This window comes from Protopterus annectens, chromosome 14.part0 (genome assembly GCF_019279795.1).
Source record: "Protopterus annectens isolate FY-2018-M chromosome 14.part0, PAN1.0, whole genome shotgun sequence".
NCBI classification, from domain to species: Eukaryota; Metazoa; Chordata; order Ceratodontiformes; family Protopteridae; genus Protopterus; species Protopterus annectens.
The window spans coordinates 882,741,686-882,760,399 of NC_056748.1; the positions used below are offsets into that span (position 1 = coordinate 882,741,686).

Sequence of the window (18,714 nt, forward strand, 5' to 3'; positions counted from 1 at the left end):
TAATTGTACTTTGACTAAGGAATGGGATCCACTCCCGGCACAGTACTAGAAACCCTAAAGACTTGGAGAAATTGAACCGAGAGAGGTTTCTCTGTGATCTCCTAAACCGTCTTCTTAGTTGCACTGCAGTACGTGTTTCCTATCGTTCAGACACTGTAGTAAGCCACCGTGTAATAGATCGAAAGTGGTCTGATACTTGCACATCTCACGCGCTAATAAACTTCTCAAAAGGAAGAAACGACCTCATTGCATACATACAAACACGAGTGCGTGACAGACAGGCTAACACAGATAAACTTCGCTAGCAGGTGGACTATTAATTTATTTTGATTTATCAATAATACAAAACAGTCAAATCACCTTGAGGAAACACTTTTTTAACTGGTCGAAAAAAGTATTCGTTCAACAACCCAACCAACAAAGCAGTTTAATACTTTTATTTCAGCGATATCACTAGAGAGTAATTTCCGGTACAAAATTAACACGGAGATAGTTACACACCGCCAAAAATTTAGCATTCCAAACTTCTACATATAGATAACCACTCTTTCTCAAGATATAACCTTAACACCTCTTGATGAGCTCTCTGCTGAGTCAGCAGCCTCACCAGTATTGATGACGTCATTTAAACTGCGCCTTCTGTTTACTGTTACGTGTGTAGACAAGGATGGATACCGGTTTAGATCTTGTAAAGGTAAAGTTGTTATCAGTGATTAAATCTCACTGGGAGGGGGAGGAGAGGATAACAGTGGTAACATAGCAGGCATTATCTCAAATTCAGTGACGCCACTAATGAAGATATAAGGGCAATTAAATTCAACTTATTAGCAAGTCTTATAAGGTTGCACATTGGTTATCAATTTTCCTCGTAAACAGGGATAAATGTCCATAACGTTGTGATTATTTCTGCTGGCCTCCTTTCCCATGGAGGCAAGTGTAAAATATACAAAAGACAGCAGAGACAAGAACGAATTTCTGTGTCATATTGATTCTGTATATAGTTGCATCCCCGTCAATTTATTTACTGTTTTGGCATGCAGTTGAAACAGCTGATGTGCCTCTTTTCAGTTTGAAGGATGCATGTGTGGCAGTTGTAAGTGAAAGCCAGGCATAATGTTAGTTTGCAATGTCCTCTGAAGCAGTGCTGTTTGTTGAAGTAGAGACTTTAATGCACGTCTCATGCAGTACTATTAGATTTACTGATTGCTTCACCTGGTGTATTTATGCTTTCATATATTTTGTATTTATGGCTTTACTTCAGGTGACTGGTCACCCTTAACATTACACTTACAACCAATCTAGATGAGAACTGTGCACTGAGTTGTCATGCCCATATGGGAAGGTTTCATTCCCTCCCATAGAGGTATATGTAGGAGCTCATTGCTATAGAAGGATTTTGGTTTATTTTTGAAAATTGTGTTTAACTGTAGTTGAGGCTTATCCCATCATTTGCACCTGTGAGGAAGACTTTCCTGCAATTCTGTTCTTCCCCACTTTGGTATGCTGCTGCCGTGGATCTTATGTGTTTGGCACCCATCCTTGCAAGAGGCATGCCAGTCACTTCTCTTTTTTTCTATCTGACTTTGACACTCATGTCAGTTTCGACTGATAGCAAAAATGGCCTTGCACTGTAAGAGATGGTAACAGCATTCTTTAGAGAGTATCTGTTTCAGAAATCATTAAGCATATCTAGAAAAAAAAGTACAGAATCAATAGTGGATGTTCAGGATTTTACTTAATAAGACAGCCCTTTTATGAGTTGTTTTGCCATGTAAATTGAGGACAAAGAATCTGGAATATTTTGGAATAGCTTTGTGAAGGTAGAATTATTGTTTTATTGGACAATCCCTCATTCTGAGTTGTAAGTGTAAACCCAATTAACCAACACAAGACTTCATATCTTGCTTTTAAAAATAAGTTCTTAATATTTTTGTATGATTTTAGCAGCAACACTTAAGAATGCCTTTTATACAGGTTTAAACCAGATAGGAGCTACTGTAAGTTTATTAGTTGTTTGAGCTTTGCCTGTTTATTTTTAAATACCCCTTAATTTTTGTGGGTCTGCAGGATTTGTCCACTGCCTGCCCCTTGCTGCACCCGATTGACCCATTTTCCCTTCAGTGTTATAAGAGCCGTCCAGCCTTTTCATTGTGTTGTAAAGTCGAACATTGGATGTTAAGGAGTAAGTCATTGTCAGGATCCTGCAGGCTGACATATCCCTGCACCCACAACAGTTTACATGCTGCAGAGTTGCTGCTCTTGGGAAGTGCTGCTAGCATGCATTTGCAACCTCCTGGCTAACTGTCTTACTTGCATGCAGTGTGTGTGCAGTAAACTTACTGCTATGGGCAGTACACCTGCAGTTCTAATGCAGAATACCAAGAAAACCAAGCTACCCCACTCCCCAGTGGATGAACTCATGTCGACCACTCACTACCATCTCCCTGACTCAGTCCCTTCACCACCTGTGCCACTTATCAAACTTGGGTTGTCTGGGATGCAGTCAGAGCTTTTATCCTTCTGCACCATGGAGGTGGGTCTAAGTCACCTTTCTTTAAAAGCAACACAAAGTATTATAAAACCATCATCTTAAATTGCCCACTTCTTAGATGCACACCTGATGAATGCAGGAAATAATCTACAAGCTTAATCTCCTTGATCAGATACAGCTCAATACTACTGTACTGGCCTAACATAAAACAGTACATAACACAAATGTTCTATTTGTGGGGTGACAGTCTATTACAGTAACACACATAATTAAGTTCTTTGTTACCTTATGTCAAAAGTTGGCTGCATTTCCCTTGCTTCCATATCTTCATTTTAATTCTTTAAACACTTATTGTAAGTGTGAAGATGGGTGAAGGCTGCCAGCCTAGCCAGATAGAATTTTGGAGATAATTCTGTTATCTGTAAATATTAATGTAAACCACAGGCTTGTTGTCTTAAATGGGGAAAAATAGTGTTACATGTGGAACTGAAAAAAATGTGACAACAGTGTACTCTGCTGTAAGGAATCTAAGTCAAACATTTTATGACTGTCTTTGATCTTTAAAGTTGGCTCTGGCCTGTCTAGATGAAGGAATTCTTGCTATTGTTTTAAGGCCAAAATTAATGGCCAGAATTTGCATGCATAAATGTCCTCTATTGCTCTGGTTTCTGCCCAGAGGTGAAGAATGTAAATGTAGTTTCTGTTAGCCTGGGGACCCAGGGAAGTGTGAAGAATGATGTGATGTTAACCAGGAATGTAATTTTAAAAACGGAGAGAATCAGAGAGCATTAAGCATTTTTGTCTTGACCATCCAACTCATCACTGTCTTACTCTCTATGCAAGTTTATATTAGACTTGTGTTTTCTCTTAGTCTAATCTTTCTAGTTTCTAGCTATTTATAAGTGTTTTTCTGTGATGTCAAAACTGTACTACTGAATTATTTTAAGTGTTTCTCTGTGATTTCTGAACTCTTGACTAGCACTGTGTAGTAAAAAGTATTGTCTTGTGTTTTGACTATTTGTTATTAAATATTTTTAAACCCTTTCAACTGTGGCTGTTTTTGTAGAGATAATTTAAGCTGTTTAGAGTACCTGCATGCCTTTGGTAAAATTGTACAAAGCCACTCCATAGCTTTAGCTGTGAGCTATACTACCAATTGGATAATAATATTGCACAGTAATAATTGGACACCCTTTTAAAGGCCTTTGAGTAACTGATAAATATTAGTGGATGGTGGCAGCTGATACTACTATATAGTGTGGGAAAAGGGGGCACAGCTGGAGAACCTGTGTCAGCCTTCCCCAGGAGTGTTTGTGTGGTTATATAAACTCGTGTGCGTGTGTCAGCTACTTGGGCAGGGGCACAAAGCACTGGTTGGACAGAAAGGGTGCTGGAGGTTTTAGCTTGCCCACTAGGCTGAGGTCTGGACCCTATAGCTGTGCCAGTGGGGGAGTCTTATTGGGGACCTGGAGAGTAAGGGAGCGACCAGCCCCAAACTGACTCTGATCTCTGTGTGCTCTTAAGGGAAATTGCACTTTACTGTGTGTATTTGTTATCCTTTCCTCCTATATGAGACGCCCCTCACTGGTGTTAGTGGTGAGGATTGAGGCTCTTTGATTGCTGGGCCAGGGCACGGGCATCACAGTAAGAATACAAACACGATGGTAAACAAGCAGCTTGAAAGAACCACCCAAACTCAAAATATTTCCTGCATATAATCCCCTTATTTATTTTATTTATTTAATATTTGTTAACTGGGTTGATCCCAGGATCTTTTTCACCCATGACCAATGCCTGCAAGTCAAAGACAAATTACAGTGAAATACAAATTTATTGAAGTTAAAAATGGTGTGTACAAAATATATATTTATGGAATTAGTAATTTGCAGAATGATAGAGACATTTTGAAACGTAGGTTAAATAATATAAATGTAATGTATATATAGAAATGAAAAGTTTCAAGTAAAACTTGCAAGTTGACGATATAAAGTAACTTTTTTCACACCACTTTTCCTCTTTTAATATGCTATTAGCCAAGTCTCAAGCTAGAGGGAGAGATGCTTCTCTGGTCAAGAGATCAAAAAGGAGAGGAGCTGCATATTTGGATAAAATAGTTGATGTAATAAGTATATAATCAGAAGTTGGTTAATAAAGAAAGGTTAGGCTAATCAATATTTTTGAAGCAGTTACATTTGTTTTCACCAAGTATGTGAGAATTCAGAGACCTCTAGTGCCCGACTGCCTGATGGTTTCTGATAGTGAGCTCCATCATGCAGGAGATAGTTTAGAGAAAGAGCTTTTATAGTTAGCAAGTGTAAAGGGAGGCCTACAGAGAATGAGGGAGTTACAATTATACAGGGAGAAAGTAGAATTTTTAATGCATACCGTGTTAGCAGAGGAGGGTAGAAATTATGGAAGAAATTAAAATGTAGTCCTATTGTCTACTGGTGTTATTATTATTATTATATAAATTATGCTTAGCATGTAAATTGGTAGAAAATCGGCATTACGGAAGGAACTGGACTTTTTCTCTCATTTTACATCTGTTGAGGTAGAGAACCATGCCTTAAACCAAGAAGAATAAAACTACTAAATGGATATGTATATTACTCAAACTATCCTGAAAATAAGGAATAAGATACCTGTTGACATAAAATACTCTGCTTCCCCAAAAGGTTTAAGAATAGCCTAGATAGTTATGTGGAAGATAAGAAATATACTCCTGGACTATTTAAGTCTTCCATATACATGGCCTATCAGCCGGTTTACAGCATTAAAACTGAAACATGATCTATTTCTAGTTGTTATAAACAAACAAATCAGCCATAGATGTTATTCATATGGATCACTGTTGCAGTAACCTAAGCAGAATGGGTTGTAACCTGCTAAGGGTGTAATAGCTGGCCAGCCCCCAAAGCTTCAGGGCACCTTCCACTGTTAGCTTGAGCTGAGCTGATTAAGAATCATGTTTGAGCCCTAACCCTGTGAAAATTCCAGTTCCTTATTTAATGCTGTATTTTCAGTTTTAGATGTTAAACACAATTTGCTTTAGAACAGTGATCATTCCAACTGTTATGTTAATTTGCTTACACAGCTGTACTAAGGCTTTATATTATGTAACGTATAATTAAATGAAAAAAGCAGTAGCCTCAGCAATCATACATGACCCCTCCCCTACCACCAACATAAAAGGCATTTGCTGCAGTCACTTAGTTAAATAGAAATCTTGTACCTCCATTCACACTTAGACTATATTCACCAGTCATGTGCATTTCTTGTAATGATGCCCCAGCCATCACACAGAATTACAGAATTCTAGTGCTTCCAGTTAATCAGATAACTGCATCATACAGTCAACAGTGGACTCTGTATGGAATCATATTATAACTGAGCTCTAGGAAAGTAGTATGCATCTGACATACTTTTGTTGCATCCCCCCCCACACACACACACAAATACGTTTGGAATGTGAAGCAGAGGAATCTGATCAGCTTAACACCTGATTCTATGTTAACATTATGGTTATGTGCATTACGTATATATTTTATTCAAATCATGGGTGTACACATCTTGAAACATATTCACAGATGTAAAAAAAAAAATCCAAAATGTATATCCTTTGTAGTTACTGTCTAATATACAGCACACATTAAAAAAGGATAAACTTTTCATTTACTCTAAAGATAACTGTTTCTTCAGATGTACTCTTTCATACAAACCATCAAACAGATTTCCATACCAAAATTTGTGAACCTCAGTATTACTACAAAATAACTCCTCACATTCAAGAATCAGCAGTCACATTGACAGGTTATCCACATGCAAATTACAAACGATAAAGTACATGCATTATACAGAACTCATCTTGCATGGTTAATTGTATAGACCTTGCTCATTGCTATCATTTAATATAACACTTTCAACTCTACCTAATGTCTCATTGCTTTGATAATTTTGTGTTGCAAAACAGTACTGTAACAAAATCTGTCATAAGTGTCAATAGTCACTTTGTGTTGCAGAGAGCATAACATACCCCCCACCTTTACACGGTTGCATACAAATAGTGTTCTAACGCAGCCTTCTGACATATGTGGCTGTAATTGTTTAATGCAAAAGAGAAAATAAGGCACCCTATCTGCTACTAGCCATTGACTAAAGCATCAAATTAAGTTTGTCTCATTTACATAACACTGTAGTTGTACATATATTTGTGTTATTGTTCAACTAATTACAGATTATGTTACTGCAAACAGTATTACTACCATGTAAAGGTTATATTCATATCTGCAAAATTCGATATTTTTTTTTTCAATCCTTCTCATGATATCATCTTTCGGCTTTTCCTGGTTAGGGGTCGCCACAGCGGATCATGATTGGCAGTGGAGTTTTTATGGTGTTGAGATGCCAGTCCGGCACCCAGCCTTCTACAGAAGGCACAAAACTCACACCTAGGGCCAATTTAGAGTGTCCAATCCACCTACTGCTTGTCTTTGGGATGTGGGAGGAAGCCAGAGCACCCAGAGGAAACCCACGCGACCACAGGGACGACATGCAGACTCCACACAGAAGGCACCCCAGCCGAGAATCGAACCTCTTGCTGTGAGGCAGCAAGGCTAACCGCAGCACCACCATGGCCGCTCTAATCCTTCTCATGATATATATTGAATAAAAGAAATTCCCATAGCATTACGACAATATACATATCTAGTACCAATACACCAATTACCACAGTCAGTGTTGTTGCTCTATAAGATTTATTGCCCCATATTTGCATCTGATAGTAGTCACTATTTGTCTCTCTATCCTCCTTGTGACAGACACAATCAATGAATAAATAATACATTTCCCAAACAGTGCACTATTAAGGTGGGGAAGGTGGAATCTCTTGTAACATTGTACATTCCCAAGAGAGCTCGCAAATATTTGCTCTCCATTCTTTTCATCTCTGTTCCTCATGTTCATCCCCTACCACCACAGAATCATCTGTTATGGTGTATAGGGTATGTAGGATTATGGACAAGATGAGCAGGTTGTTGTAAGTATTTGGTTCTTACTGCTTAATTATACAAAAAGATTAATTTTATTCGTTAGGAGCTCTCCCTCAGCTCCACATAGGCCCTACTAACTTATTGTAAATCATAGTCTGCAGTACAATTTTCCCTTGATGTAAAATGGTTACCTTTGTCTTTTGAATTTTTGAATAAGTAGCTTTATTGTATTCATTTAAGTTTGTTAGTAATTTGCAGTAGAGAGCCTAATATGTTTAGTGGCTTTATGTGGTACTCGCCTAAAACATGTAATGTCTAATAAGAACTGTTTAACTTAGCAATACCAAAAACAAATTTTACATTGACCTACTTAGTACTGCAGTAGTCAGGGAAGAAACCTTTTAAATACTTTCAAAATAGCAAAAGTGGTTTCTCCAGCATCACATATGCAGCAAGCAGTATTGTGTTACTGTAAAATGAAATAAGTAAATACAAGCCACACTTGTAGTTAAGTAGAACAGCTGTGCATCATGTGATGGCAGAAACAGCTGTGCATCATGTGATGGCAGAAGGTACATGTACACATGGTACATTACTTATATCTGTTAGCTATGTTACATACTGACTAGTAATAGTATGCTGAAACAACTGGGGAAAAAAGACAATCTGTATATGATTAGTTACACAAAGGTAATGACCATTTTATTTTTGAGGCATAAGAAGGGATCTGTGTTGAAGTCTTTAGACTGTGCACATTTCATTTCAATTGCCACATGGCCTCTCTTTATAGAAGTTTTTTTCCCAGATACATTGGGTTTAAATGGCACCTTAATTTGTGCAGGCATTGATTTTAAACAGCACCTTAACAGGCTTGAGAATTAATGCGCATTACTTGTGTATGCATTGGTTTTAAACAGCACCTTAACAGGCTTGAGAATTAATGCGCATTACTTGTGTATGCATTGGTTTTAAACAGCACCTTAACAGTTTTGAGAATTAACACACATCACCTGTGTATGCATTGGTTTTAAATAGCACCTTGACAGTTTTGAGAATTAACGCACATTACTTGTGTATGCATTGGTTTTAAAGAGCGCCTTAACAGTTTTGAGAATTAACACACATTACTTGTGTATGCATTGGTCTTAAACAGCGCCTTAACAATTCTGAGAATTAACGCACATTACTTGTATATGCCTTTTAGTACTGCTGGGTATTTGCATACACTTGTGCAGCCATCTCCCTATACAGTCTTTTTTAAGTTTCCTTAAGTAGTCCATTTAGTCTGACTTAAAATCCATAAAATAATCTGTTTAATACTTGATTTAAAATCCATACTTCTATAAGTGTAGTTTGCTTTCACAGTTTTACTGTTTTCATTAAAATTTGTAAACTCCTCCTGTTTTTTTCTGGCTTTGTTAGATTTTTGTGCATTTTACTAGTATGTATGTTTAGCCTATCTGTTTTTTTCCTTGACTTATTCCAGTCATGTTAGTGTGTTGGTCAGGTTCTGTCCCATAGAAAAGATGTTTACTGGACATACAACATGCTATATTGAATCTTTTGCTTGCAACAGCCTCAACATGTCACATTTTGGTGGAATGAAAGGAGAATTCTTTTTTTTTTTTTTTTTTTTTTTTTTGTTGTTGTTACAGGGAAAACCTCCGGATATGGTGTTCTTTGGAACAGTGTTGTTCACCTTAATTATATGACTATTTGCTCAGACCCCCCCCCGTTAACAATAGTATTATTATATCTGTGTAGAACCTGCCCAAGTATGTGTCTGTTCTTATTCAGATGGCACGTCTTCCACTTTCCTCACCCATGGAGCTGTTTCCCTGTGCAATTTTACTTCCATTATCCGCTGTATTCCTGCAGGTATGTGATTACTTTCACTCTTTTGCAGCAGACTGAACTTCCTGAAAGGTTATTCTGCTTGGAAACCCGTCTGTCGTCCTGTTTAAAGAGCTGTCTTTTTTTAAATCCTCCAAAATTAATCTTCCATCAGCCTGAGACTGTAACCATGGGCATCTATCTACATACTCCCACCTTTGATCACAGTAAAGCTTCTAAGTTCTTTCTTCTCTGGATCATGGACAGAAGTGCAGCTTCTTTCCAAAGAAAGTGGCCTTTAAAACTGTATGTCAATAAAAAACAAACTATAGCACTATTTAGAGTACAAGTCTGAATTCCTTCTCACCAGAGTAACTCTCCCTAGTGTATCAGGGCATTAGAGATACTGTTAATGACTGTACTAATGTACCTGGTAGCACTTCAGCCATCTGTTGCATTTCATTGGCTTTCTTATGCACTGATGAGCAAATAATGGGTATGTTTGAATCCTAACCACCATCTTTTCATTTTTTTTCTGTTGGCCTATTGTGGATCATCTTGCCGCTTGCTTCCTATTCTCTTACTGTCTGTTCTTTTTGTCATAGAGGAAATGACTTTTGTTACTTTACAGTGTGTGTGGTTCCACATAGTTTGGCTACAGAGTCATTGTTTTGGTGAAACAGTGGTCCTGATCTTTGAGGAGGCTTCAGAAAGTAGGAAAGAATAGTAATTCCGATTTAGAATAAGAAATGAAGAGAGACTGAGGAGTATTGAGACAAAATCTAAACTAGAATAATCTTTAGAAAGTCGAATCACAATTTAATATGTCAATGAAGAAGTGGCAAAATAAACAAGTATACAAGATAACTCCTGTAACTGAACTCTGCAGTTACAAAACTTAAAAACTGACATCATAAAGATGGCATAAATGAAAAAAGAAATGGTTTTATGAAAAAGCAACTGAAAAGATAAGGGGGAACATCCGGCTGGGCCAGAAGCCCATTTTCAGTGGAGGCCTGGGGAGAAAAGCTCCACAAAAATATAAACAAAATACAATAATTAGATAGTACAATAGTATGAAAAACAAAAACTCCAAGCGACCACCACAGCTAAAAGCATGCAATATTTATTGAAGGTAAAACAGGATAAGCACTTTCACACAATGTGCTACCTCAGATCCATAAAACAACCATTACAACCAAATGTAAATATCATGACAAAGGTAAAACCAGCCAATAAAAACTAACCAATAAAACAATTAAGTCATTGATGTGACCTGCGCTTCTTCAAAGCAGGTTTTAAAGGCATAGTAGCATTGATTCCTCAGATCCATAAAACAACCATTACAACCAAATTTAAATATCATGACAAAGGTAAAACCAGCCAATAAAACAATTAAGTCATTGATGTGATCTGCCCTTCTTCAAAGCCGGTTTTAAAGACATAGTAGCATTGATTCCTTTTTTTTACTCAGATGGTTTTTATTTTAAATTTGCAGTAAACAGTAAATGAAAACTTATCACAGTTTACAATCGAGTTAGATAATTAACTATATGCAAATTTACATTTAGTCTGACATTTTAAAACTTGCGTGATAAATTACACAGATATAGTTTAATTAAAGTTAAATAGTACTTGCTTCATGAGGAGGTTGGATCCATTTGCAAAGTATCAATCAAAGTTAGAACTTTTTCCAAGGGTTTTTAGTTAATGGTCTAGGAAACAGTCTTAATTCTTTGGTTTTTATTTCCATTAAGGCTGTCCTCTTCAATAGACATATGAAATCTTCTTTGCTAGGAGCTGTGGTAGAATTCCATCTCTTTGTTATGCATTTCCTAGCTATAGCTAGTATAGTCCAAAGTAAATGAAGGTCAGTCTTATTTGAAGAATAAGCATTATCAGTTATATTCAGTAATAACAAAGCCTTGGTCACGACAAAATTATCTGTATAAATCGCCTGCAAGAAATTGTTAATACTTTCCCAAAAGGGTTTAATTTTTATACAATCGTAGAAAATGCGAGACCAATCAGCTTTATTATACTGTTGACATCCCCAGCATAACACGTCATTAGAAGGATTGATTTTTGAAACTTTATCAGGGATTAAAAAGGATCTATGAAGGAATTTCCAGGTAAATATTCTCCAATAATGAGAACAAGAAGTTAATTTTACTGAGAGAAGTAAATTAGATTTATTTTCTGAGGTTAACTGAATCATATATCCTTTAGTAATATATTGCCAATATGCTGGTTTAGGTTGTGTTTTGTAATTTTTTATCAATTATATAAATATGAAGTATCATTTTCCAATTTCTTATTATTATATAAAATTTCAAACAGTCTGGATATAAAATTTGGTGTATTTGAAAAAGAAGAATTATTTATTATCCTACATAGATCCTTGGAGTACGTCAGTATATTCTGAAGCATTAACCATTCATGAGAATTCACTTTGTAAATTGACATCATATATTGTAATTCCCATACTTGCTGATTTTTTAGACAGTGTAACCAACAGATTAGATTTTTCTGTTCCCAAGAGAGGAATATATCTCTATGAATTCTATCTGGAAAGTTTTTAGTAATGCTGAAGGGAATTAATGTTGCAAACCAAAGCTTTAAATCCATATTCATGTTTATAAATTTCCTAAAATAGTCAAATAAATGATTTTTTAAATTTGTCCTAGTTAGTTTAGTTATATTGTATTGATAATTTAAGGCCAGTGAGTACCATAATATATTGTCCTTGTCTAGAAAAGTAGAATTTTTAAGTAAATTATTTTCATTTATTATTATAGTTGTATGTAACAATTTCCAGTTAGACATATAGTTTGGATTGATCCATTCAACCACAGTTTTAAGTAAAGTTGCTCTTATATAAGATTCAGTATCTGGGAAATTTATTCCTCCCTGGTCCCATTTTCTGATATGATGGGTATATGCAATTTTGTTTCTTTTAGGAAACCACAGAAATCTTAGCAAAATGTTATTTTCTTAAGGTGAGTTTTCTCAGGAATTAACAAAGTGGCTTGTACAACGTACAAAATTTTAGGGAGAAGAATCATTTTAATTAACTGTAATCTATCTTCAAAAACTATAAATAACTTATTATATTTACCCACTAGATAGTCTATTGTAGCTATGATCCTTCTATAATTAATATTCAATACAGCTTGAATATTTTCACACAAGTCTATCCCTAAGTATTTTATTGTTGAGACATGTTCTCCTATGATATGATTCTTATCTATTTGAAAATCCTTTTTTTATTTAATAATAAGTATTTAGACTTTTGTTTATTAAATCGGAGTCCTGAGATCTTATGAAATTTCTTTATCAAGATTATCTAATTCAACTAATGTTTCTTTTGAATTCAATAGTGTAAGAAGTATGTCATCAGCAAAGAGCATGATCTTGGAGTTATATTGACCAAATATATTTATTCCTTTTATCTTTGGATTGTTTTGTATTAATATTGCCAATAGTTCTATAGTTAATGCAAATAAAATGGGTGACATAGGGCATCCTTGTTTAGTACCTCTCGTAACTTATATAGCTTCTGAGGTAAAGGGTCCTAATTTAACATAAGTTAAATTGTTTTCATAAACCTTTTTAATAAATGTAATGAAGGAGCTGGGAAATTTATAAGCTTCTAAGATTTTAATTAAATAATCCCAGTTCAAGGAATCAAAAGCTTTCTCAATATCTAGTCCAGTTATTAAGGTTTCTATATTTTCTTTGTTTAAATAACCAATTAATGTCAATATTCTTTTAATGTTATCATGTGGATGTCTATTTTGAATAAACCCAGTTTGGTCATAGTTGATAATTTCATTCATATGATTTTTTATTTTTTTAACCAATATAGACATAAATATTTTATAATCATTATTTAATAATGAAATTGGCCAATATGAGCTGCATTGACTATCATCCTTGTTTTCTTTTAAAATGGGTATGATTAAGGAGTATCTACATGAAGGAGGAATTAATGCATGAGTTTGAATTTCAGTAAATGTTTTATGTAGTAATGAAGCTATATTTTTGGGGAATAGTTTGTAAATTTCTGTGATTAAGCCACCCATTCCGTGAGATTTACTAGTTTTACTTTCTTTGATTGTATCTATGATTTCTTTGTGCGTAATGGATTTTTGTAATTCATTTTGTAAACTTTCAGGGATTTGGTTTAATATTTGAAAACACATTTTCTAAAAGGGGATATTCTGGCAAATTATTGTTATTTTTTAAATGATTTTTGAAATGACACTTGAAAGCATGTAGAATATCTCCTATTTCCGAAACTTTCTTACCTTTATCTTCATGTAGTATATTAACAATAGTATTAGCTTTAGATTGCGTTTTAACTTTAACAGATAAGTTATGTAAGTATTTTGGAGAGGTGGCATAAGAATTTATTTTTAACCTCTCCATGGCTAAATTAGTTTTGTGATTTAAGATTTCAGTATATCTTTTATTTAAGTCTTCTATTGTCTTCTTATTCTCTAATAAATTAGGAGATTTTTTTAGATTTAAATAATGTGAGGTTCCTTTGTAGTTCTTGAAGTTCTGATTCCCATTCCTTGATTTTATTTTTATACCAAGCAATCATTTTTCCATAGATATAAACTTTTAATGAATCCCATACCATTACTGTATTTGCTTCCGAGTTGTAGTTTACATCTACAAAGAAATTGAGTTCATTCATTGCTTAAATTCTTTAATTTTTGTATTATATGAAGGAATTCTAGTAAGAAAAGAAAGTGATTTAAAATTTATTTGCACTTTTAGAACTAGAGAATTATGATTTGAGAGGGGGCAAGGAATTATTGTAAAGGAAGTAATTTTTGTTTGAAGATCCTGGGAAATATATATCTTATCAATTCTGGTTTGGGTACCTTATCTATAATCTTGATGGGAGAATACCAAGGAATTACTATCTATAACATTAAAGGTATCTTTTAATTTTAAGGATTCAGTCCATTTTGTTTAGTAATTTTGCAGTAGCTGTTAGATGTGGAGATTTTTTGTTAGTAGTTTCAGACATATCTGTAATACAATTAAAGTTTCCCCTATTATTAAATTACTTTTAAATATGCTTATAATTTGATCTAAATGCTTTTTGACTGTCCCCATCCCAATACCCAGAAACCAATATAGGTTTACTATTGTCCACAACCTGTTACTAAACTTCAGAATGACTATAGCTATAAGGCCCTCATTGTCTATATATTTATGTATTATTTCAGGATTTAATAAATTGTTTCTCCATAGAATTATTACCCCCTCTTCTTTGTTTTAAAATTGGAACATGCTAGGGCCTTGAACTCACTTAGGTTCCATGTGAAATTATCATTGCTCTTGAAATGTGTTTCCTGCAAAAAAAAATATTTGTGATAAATAAATATTTAAGTTTAAATATCTTAGTAAGTTAGATCTTTTATTTGCACTGTTTAGACCATTAATGTTTAACAATAATATAGAAAGGTCCATATCAAATTATTTTTATTTATTTATTTATTTATTTTATTTTACATTTGTTGACCGGGCTAGTCTAGCTGGACATATATCCGTTTTCAGTAGAGGCCCGGGGAGAAAAGCTCCAAAAATATGAAAACAATGTACATCAAAAAAGCAAAGCAAATTACAAAATACAATGGTAGGCTTGTGTAATAATGTAAGAGAAAAAATGAACAGTTAGCACAAAATTATTTTGAGGAAATATTTAAAGGTGTCATTGACTTTACCTGAAATCATCCCCTCCTTAAAAACTAAAGTATTATTGATTAGTACATAATCAGTTATCTCAGTGAAGCATGTTATCACTAAGTATACGTCAGACTCGGTAAAAATAATTAATTTAAAAACTAAAATAAATACTAAAGTTAAAGTAGTTAGCTCATTAATCCCTACCCAGCATGGAATGAAATACATTCCTAGTCCAACAGATTGAAACATCTGGTGAATTATCACTCTAACTTCCTTTTCCCATTCCTTTCAGCTCCATATATACTGTAAATAATCAAGAAGTCTAATAAACAACTATTATTGTGATTTAAAAACATTTAATTGTAGAAGGCATTGTTTAATATGAATTAACTACTATATCATTACCATCTTAACATAGAAAACAAATGCAGTTGAATTATACTAATTATTAACATATTCAGCTCATTGTATCAACATAACTTTCCATATTGGATATGAATTCACTTGTTTAAACAGAGACATTTTAATCCTTAATCACAAGGCTTGCACGCAATAACATAAATTAAAAAAGAATATCACATCTTATAATATATAAACATATGCTTTCAAGAACTGTTCATCAGATTTAAGAGACTGTATAATTACCTTATAATCTAAATATAGGTTTTATCTTATTATATTCCAGCTAATAGTTATATTAATGCTTTAGAAAGGCAGTCAAAAAAATGCATATGTTTAAATTATCTAAGTGGTGTAAAGCATAGTAGTTTCTATGAATGTGTTGATCAGGTACTGATACCATTTTAGTTGCTTGGTTAACTTTAATAATGATTTTGTTAAAATGTGGTTCAAACAACAATCAGATTTAATTTTATATTCTCTTGTATGGGGTATAACTAGATAAGGGAAATCTAGCTTGTTTCCTAAAGTGTGTTGTGAACGTGCTTCTGTTGGGTATGAGTATATCAACAGCCAATCAAAACCGTATCTACTCGTTGTTATGACAACATTAAACTACTCTGCAATTGTAAAGATAGGAGAAAACTTTTTCCCTAGCTCGTGCATACTGCAGTCTAAATAGACTTTTATAAAACTTCACGAGCACTTATTTCCTGCTCAAACAACTGCCGTGAAAACGGAAGAGAGAGAGAGAGAAAGAAAAAAAGAAACGGCTCAAAAAACTGACACTCTCCCTCACAAGGAGCACACCACCCCTGACCCAAAGACAACAGGGTCAGCTCACATCGTGTCCATTGCACCTTTAACCCCACTCTCTGCATACTATCTGACCTCATACAACACCAATTCACTCGACCGACAGTGCTTCTCCAATCTGACCTGACACAACTGTACATAGTTCCACATAATCTGTAACTACAACCAACAAAAACCGCACCATTCATTATCAATTCAGAAGGCAAAGCAGTACATCACCAGAATTACAACAGTTCCTGGCCTCTGTTCCACAGAGAAATCCCACCAATTATCCCCAAGTAGAGATCGCCAGATACTTCAACAAACCCTGCCCAGAAAATCACTCCACTGTCAGCCAACTTCCCGAAATAGGAACAATCTTCAAGTCATTCCAAGTAACAACTATTTCAGTAATGCAGCCATCTAAGAAACCCAAACCCTACTTTCAGTAACAATTTTTTCCTCTAGCTGCAACAGTAGTCCCAGTCCTTGCAGCAAGCACACAATGACAGACTGGACAAGATTTCAAATAGGGCATAACCCTGGTGTACAACCTTTCTTCATCAGTACATCTGAGGCAAGAAGCAAAAAAAATATATTTTTCACCATAATACCAGCAGCGATGATTACGGCAATACTCTCCAGAAGCATACACATTGTTTAAGGCCATTGCGAAGACCCCAGCTAATTATCCATGACTGCAATGTATATATTATGCAATAGGCTGTGGGCAGTGTAACAAAGGTCAAAATAAATATGTATGCAATAATTGTCATTTTTGCCAGGGAAGGAAGTTGATGTTTTAATACTGTAATGAATGTAAATTAATGTGTAGTCTGTGTGTATTTGCAGTTCGTTAGATCACCTCTTCTATACATTACTCTAATGCATCGTTCAAAGGCAGGACATTCATTTTCGCTTAATTCAAATAATTCAGTATTGTTCCCGATCACAGTATGTTAGTTACTAATCGATCTAACATTTTAACATGGAATGAAATTTAGGTAGCATATTTAAAATGTTAAAACAAAAATAGAAAAAAAAAACTGTTTTATACGCACCTAGACTGACAACCACACACCAGTTTGGAACAATCAAAGCCAATCAAATAAAGCATATATATATTTACTCTACCATTAATAAATGATAAGCAAGGTAAACTCCAGATTTATATTACAGACAATTTACTACATGTAATAACTGCAACTCAAAACAAGCCTCTTTCTTAACATCCTCATTCACATCAGCAATGAGGAAATACCTTCTTGTTACTTTAATTTTAACTGACAGATCTCAATAGCATTTCTCCATTTAAAAATGGGAAAGTTTCGTAGCTACGAGGAACATTTCATTAATATAGTCTAAAAAGCCTATAAGTACTACTATATGAGACTCTGAAAATAACAATAAGCATTTTAATAAAAGGAAAATGAATAAAATAATAGACATGACACTAGTAGGCTGAAAAACATAGTTATAAAACGTAATAATTTAACTTTGATATTACTAGATTAAATAAATAGCTATATTAAGTAGTAGAAATTTTTAACATTTATTTATTAAAACAAAGAGAAGAAGGGAAACTTAATAGGATGATAAGACATGTATAAATAGTTATAGGAAACATACCTTTTCTTATATATATATATATATATATATATATATTTATATATATATATATATATATATATATATGTTGTGAATAAATGCATGAGATTAAAGGTATTAATACATAGTGAGACCATTTAGATGCTTTTAATAGTTAGGTTGCGTTGCAATTGACACTTTGAGAGATTTCATAGAAGTTGGTACTTTGGATTCAGTTTTCTGTTTCTTTTTTTTTGACATCAGTCCAGCCATTTTTGTCAGTGGTTCTCTTCAGGGATGGGGATGCCAATTCCACATCTTCAGAAATTGTTATAATGTTATTGTTTTGAATGAAATGCAAGGCTTCTTCCAGAGTGTTGAAGGTTCTCATCTCACTTAGGTTTGTTTGTGTCTTTTGGCTTTTCCCGGTTAGGGGTCGCCACAGCGGAACTCCGGTCCGCTAATGATTGGCAGTTGATTTTTACGTACCGGCTTGCCAGGCCTGACGCACAACCTTCAACGAAGGTACTCCCATTCATGCATGTCTCCATGCAGAAGACGCTCTATCTGAGAATCGAACCGGACAGCGTCTTACTGTGAGGCGACAATGCTACCGCAGCACCACCACCGCGGATTTCATCTCACTTAGGTGCATTATTTTAATTTTTGCAGGAAAGGCTATTTGAGCTTTAATATTATTCTGTTTTAGAGTTTTTATTAGAGGCCATAGCTTTTTTCTCTGTTCCATCACTCTAGTGGAGTAGTCATTGTCAAATCTTATTGTGTTCTGGTTATATTTTATAGGACTTGTCCTCCAAGCTGTTTTTAACACCAGTTCTTTGTCCATAAAAGATAAGAATTGTACTATAATTGATCTTGGTGGTATGATGGATGTTGATAAAGTTGTTGCTGAAG

The 18,714-nt window shown here is 34.6% G+C and overlaps 1 protein-coding gene across 2 annotated transcripts in view; it reads left to right on the forward strand.

Annotated features, from left to right (window-relative positions):
• Positions 1–588: 588 nt before the first annotated feature.
• LOC122789315 (protein FRA10AC1 homolog) overlaps positions 589–18,714 on the forward strand; it is a 768,378-nt gene continuing 750,252 nt past the window's right edge. The window contains exon 1 of one of the 2 annotated variants that reach the window (XM_044056666.1): positions 589–694. In XM_044056666.1, the coding sequence (XP_043912601.1) occupies positions 668–694 (27 nt within the window). In that variant the 5' untranslated portion in view covers positions 589–667. The remainder of the gene's footprint in view (positions 695–18,714) is intronic. The other variant, XM_044056665.1, reaches the window with a different exon arrangement.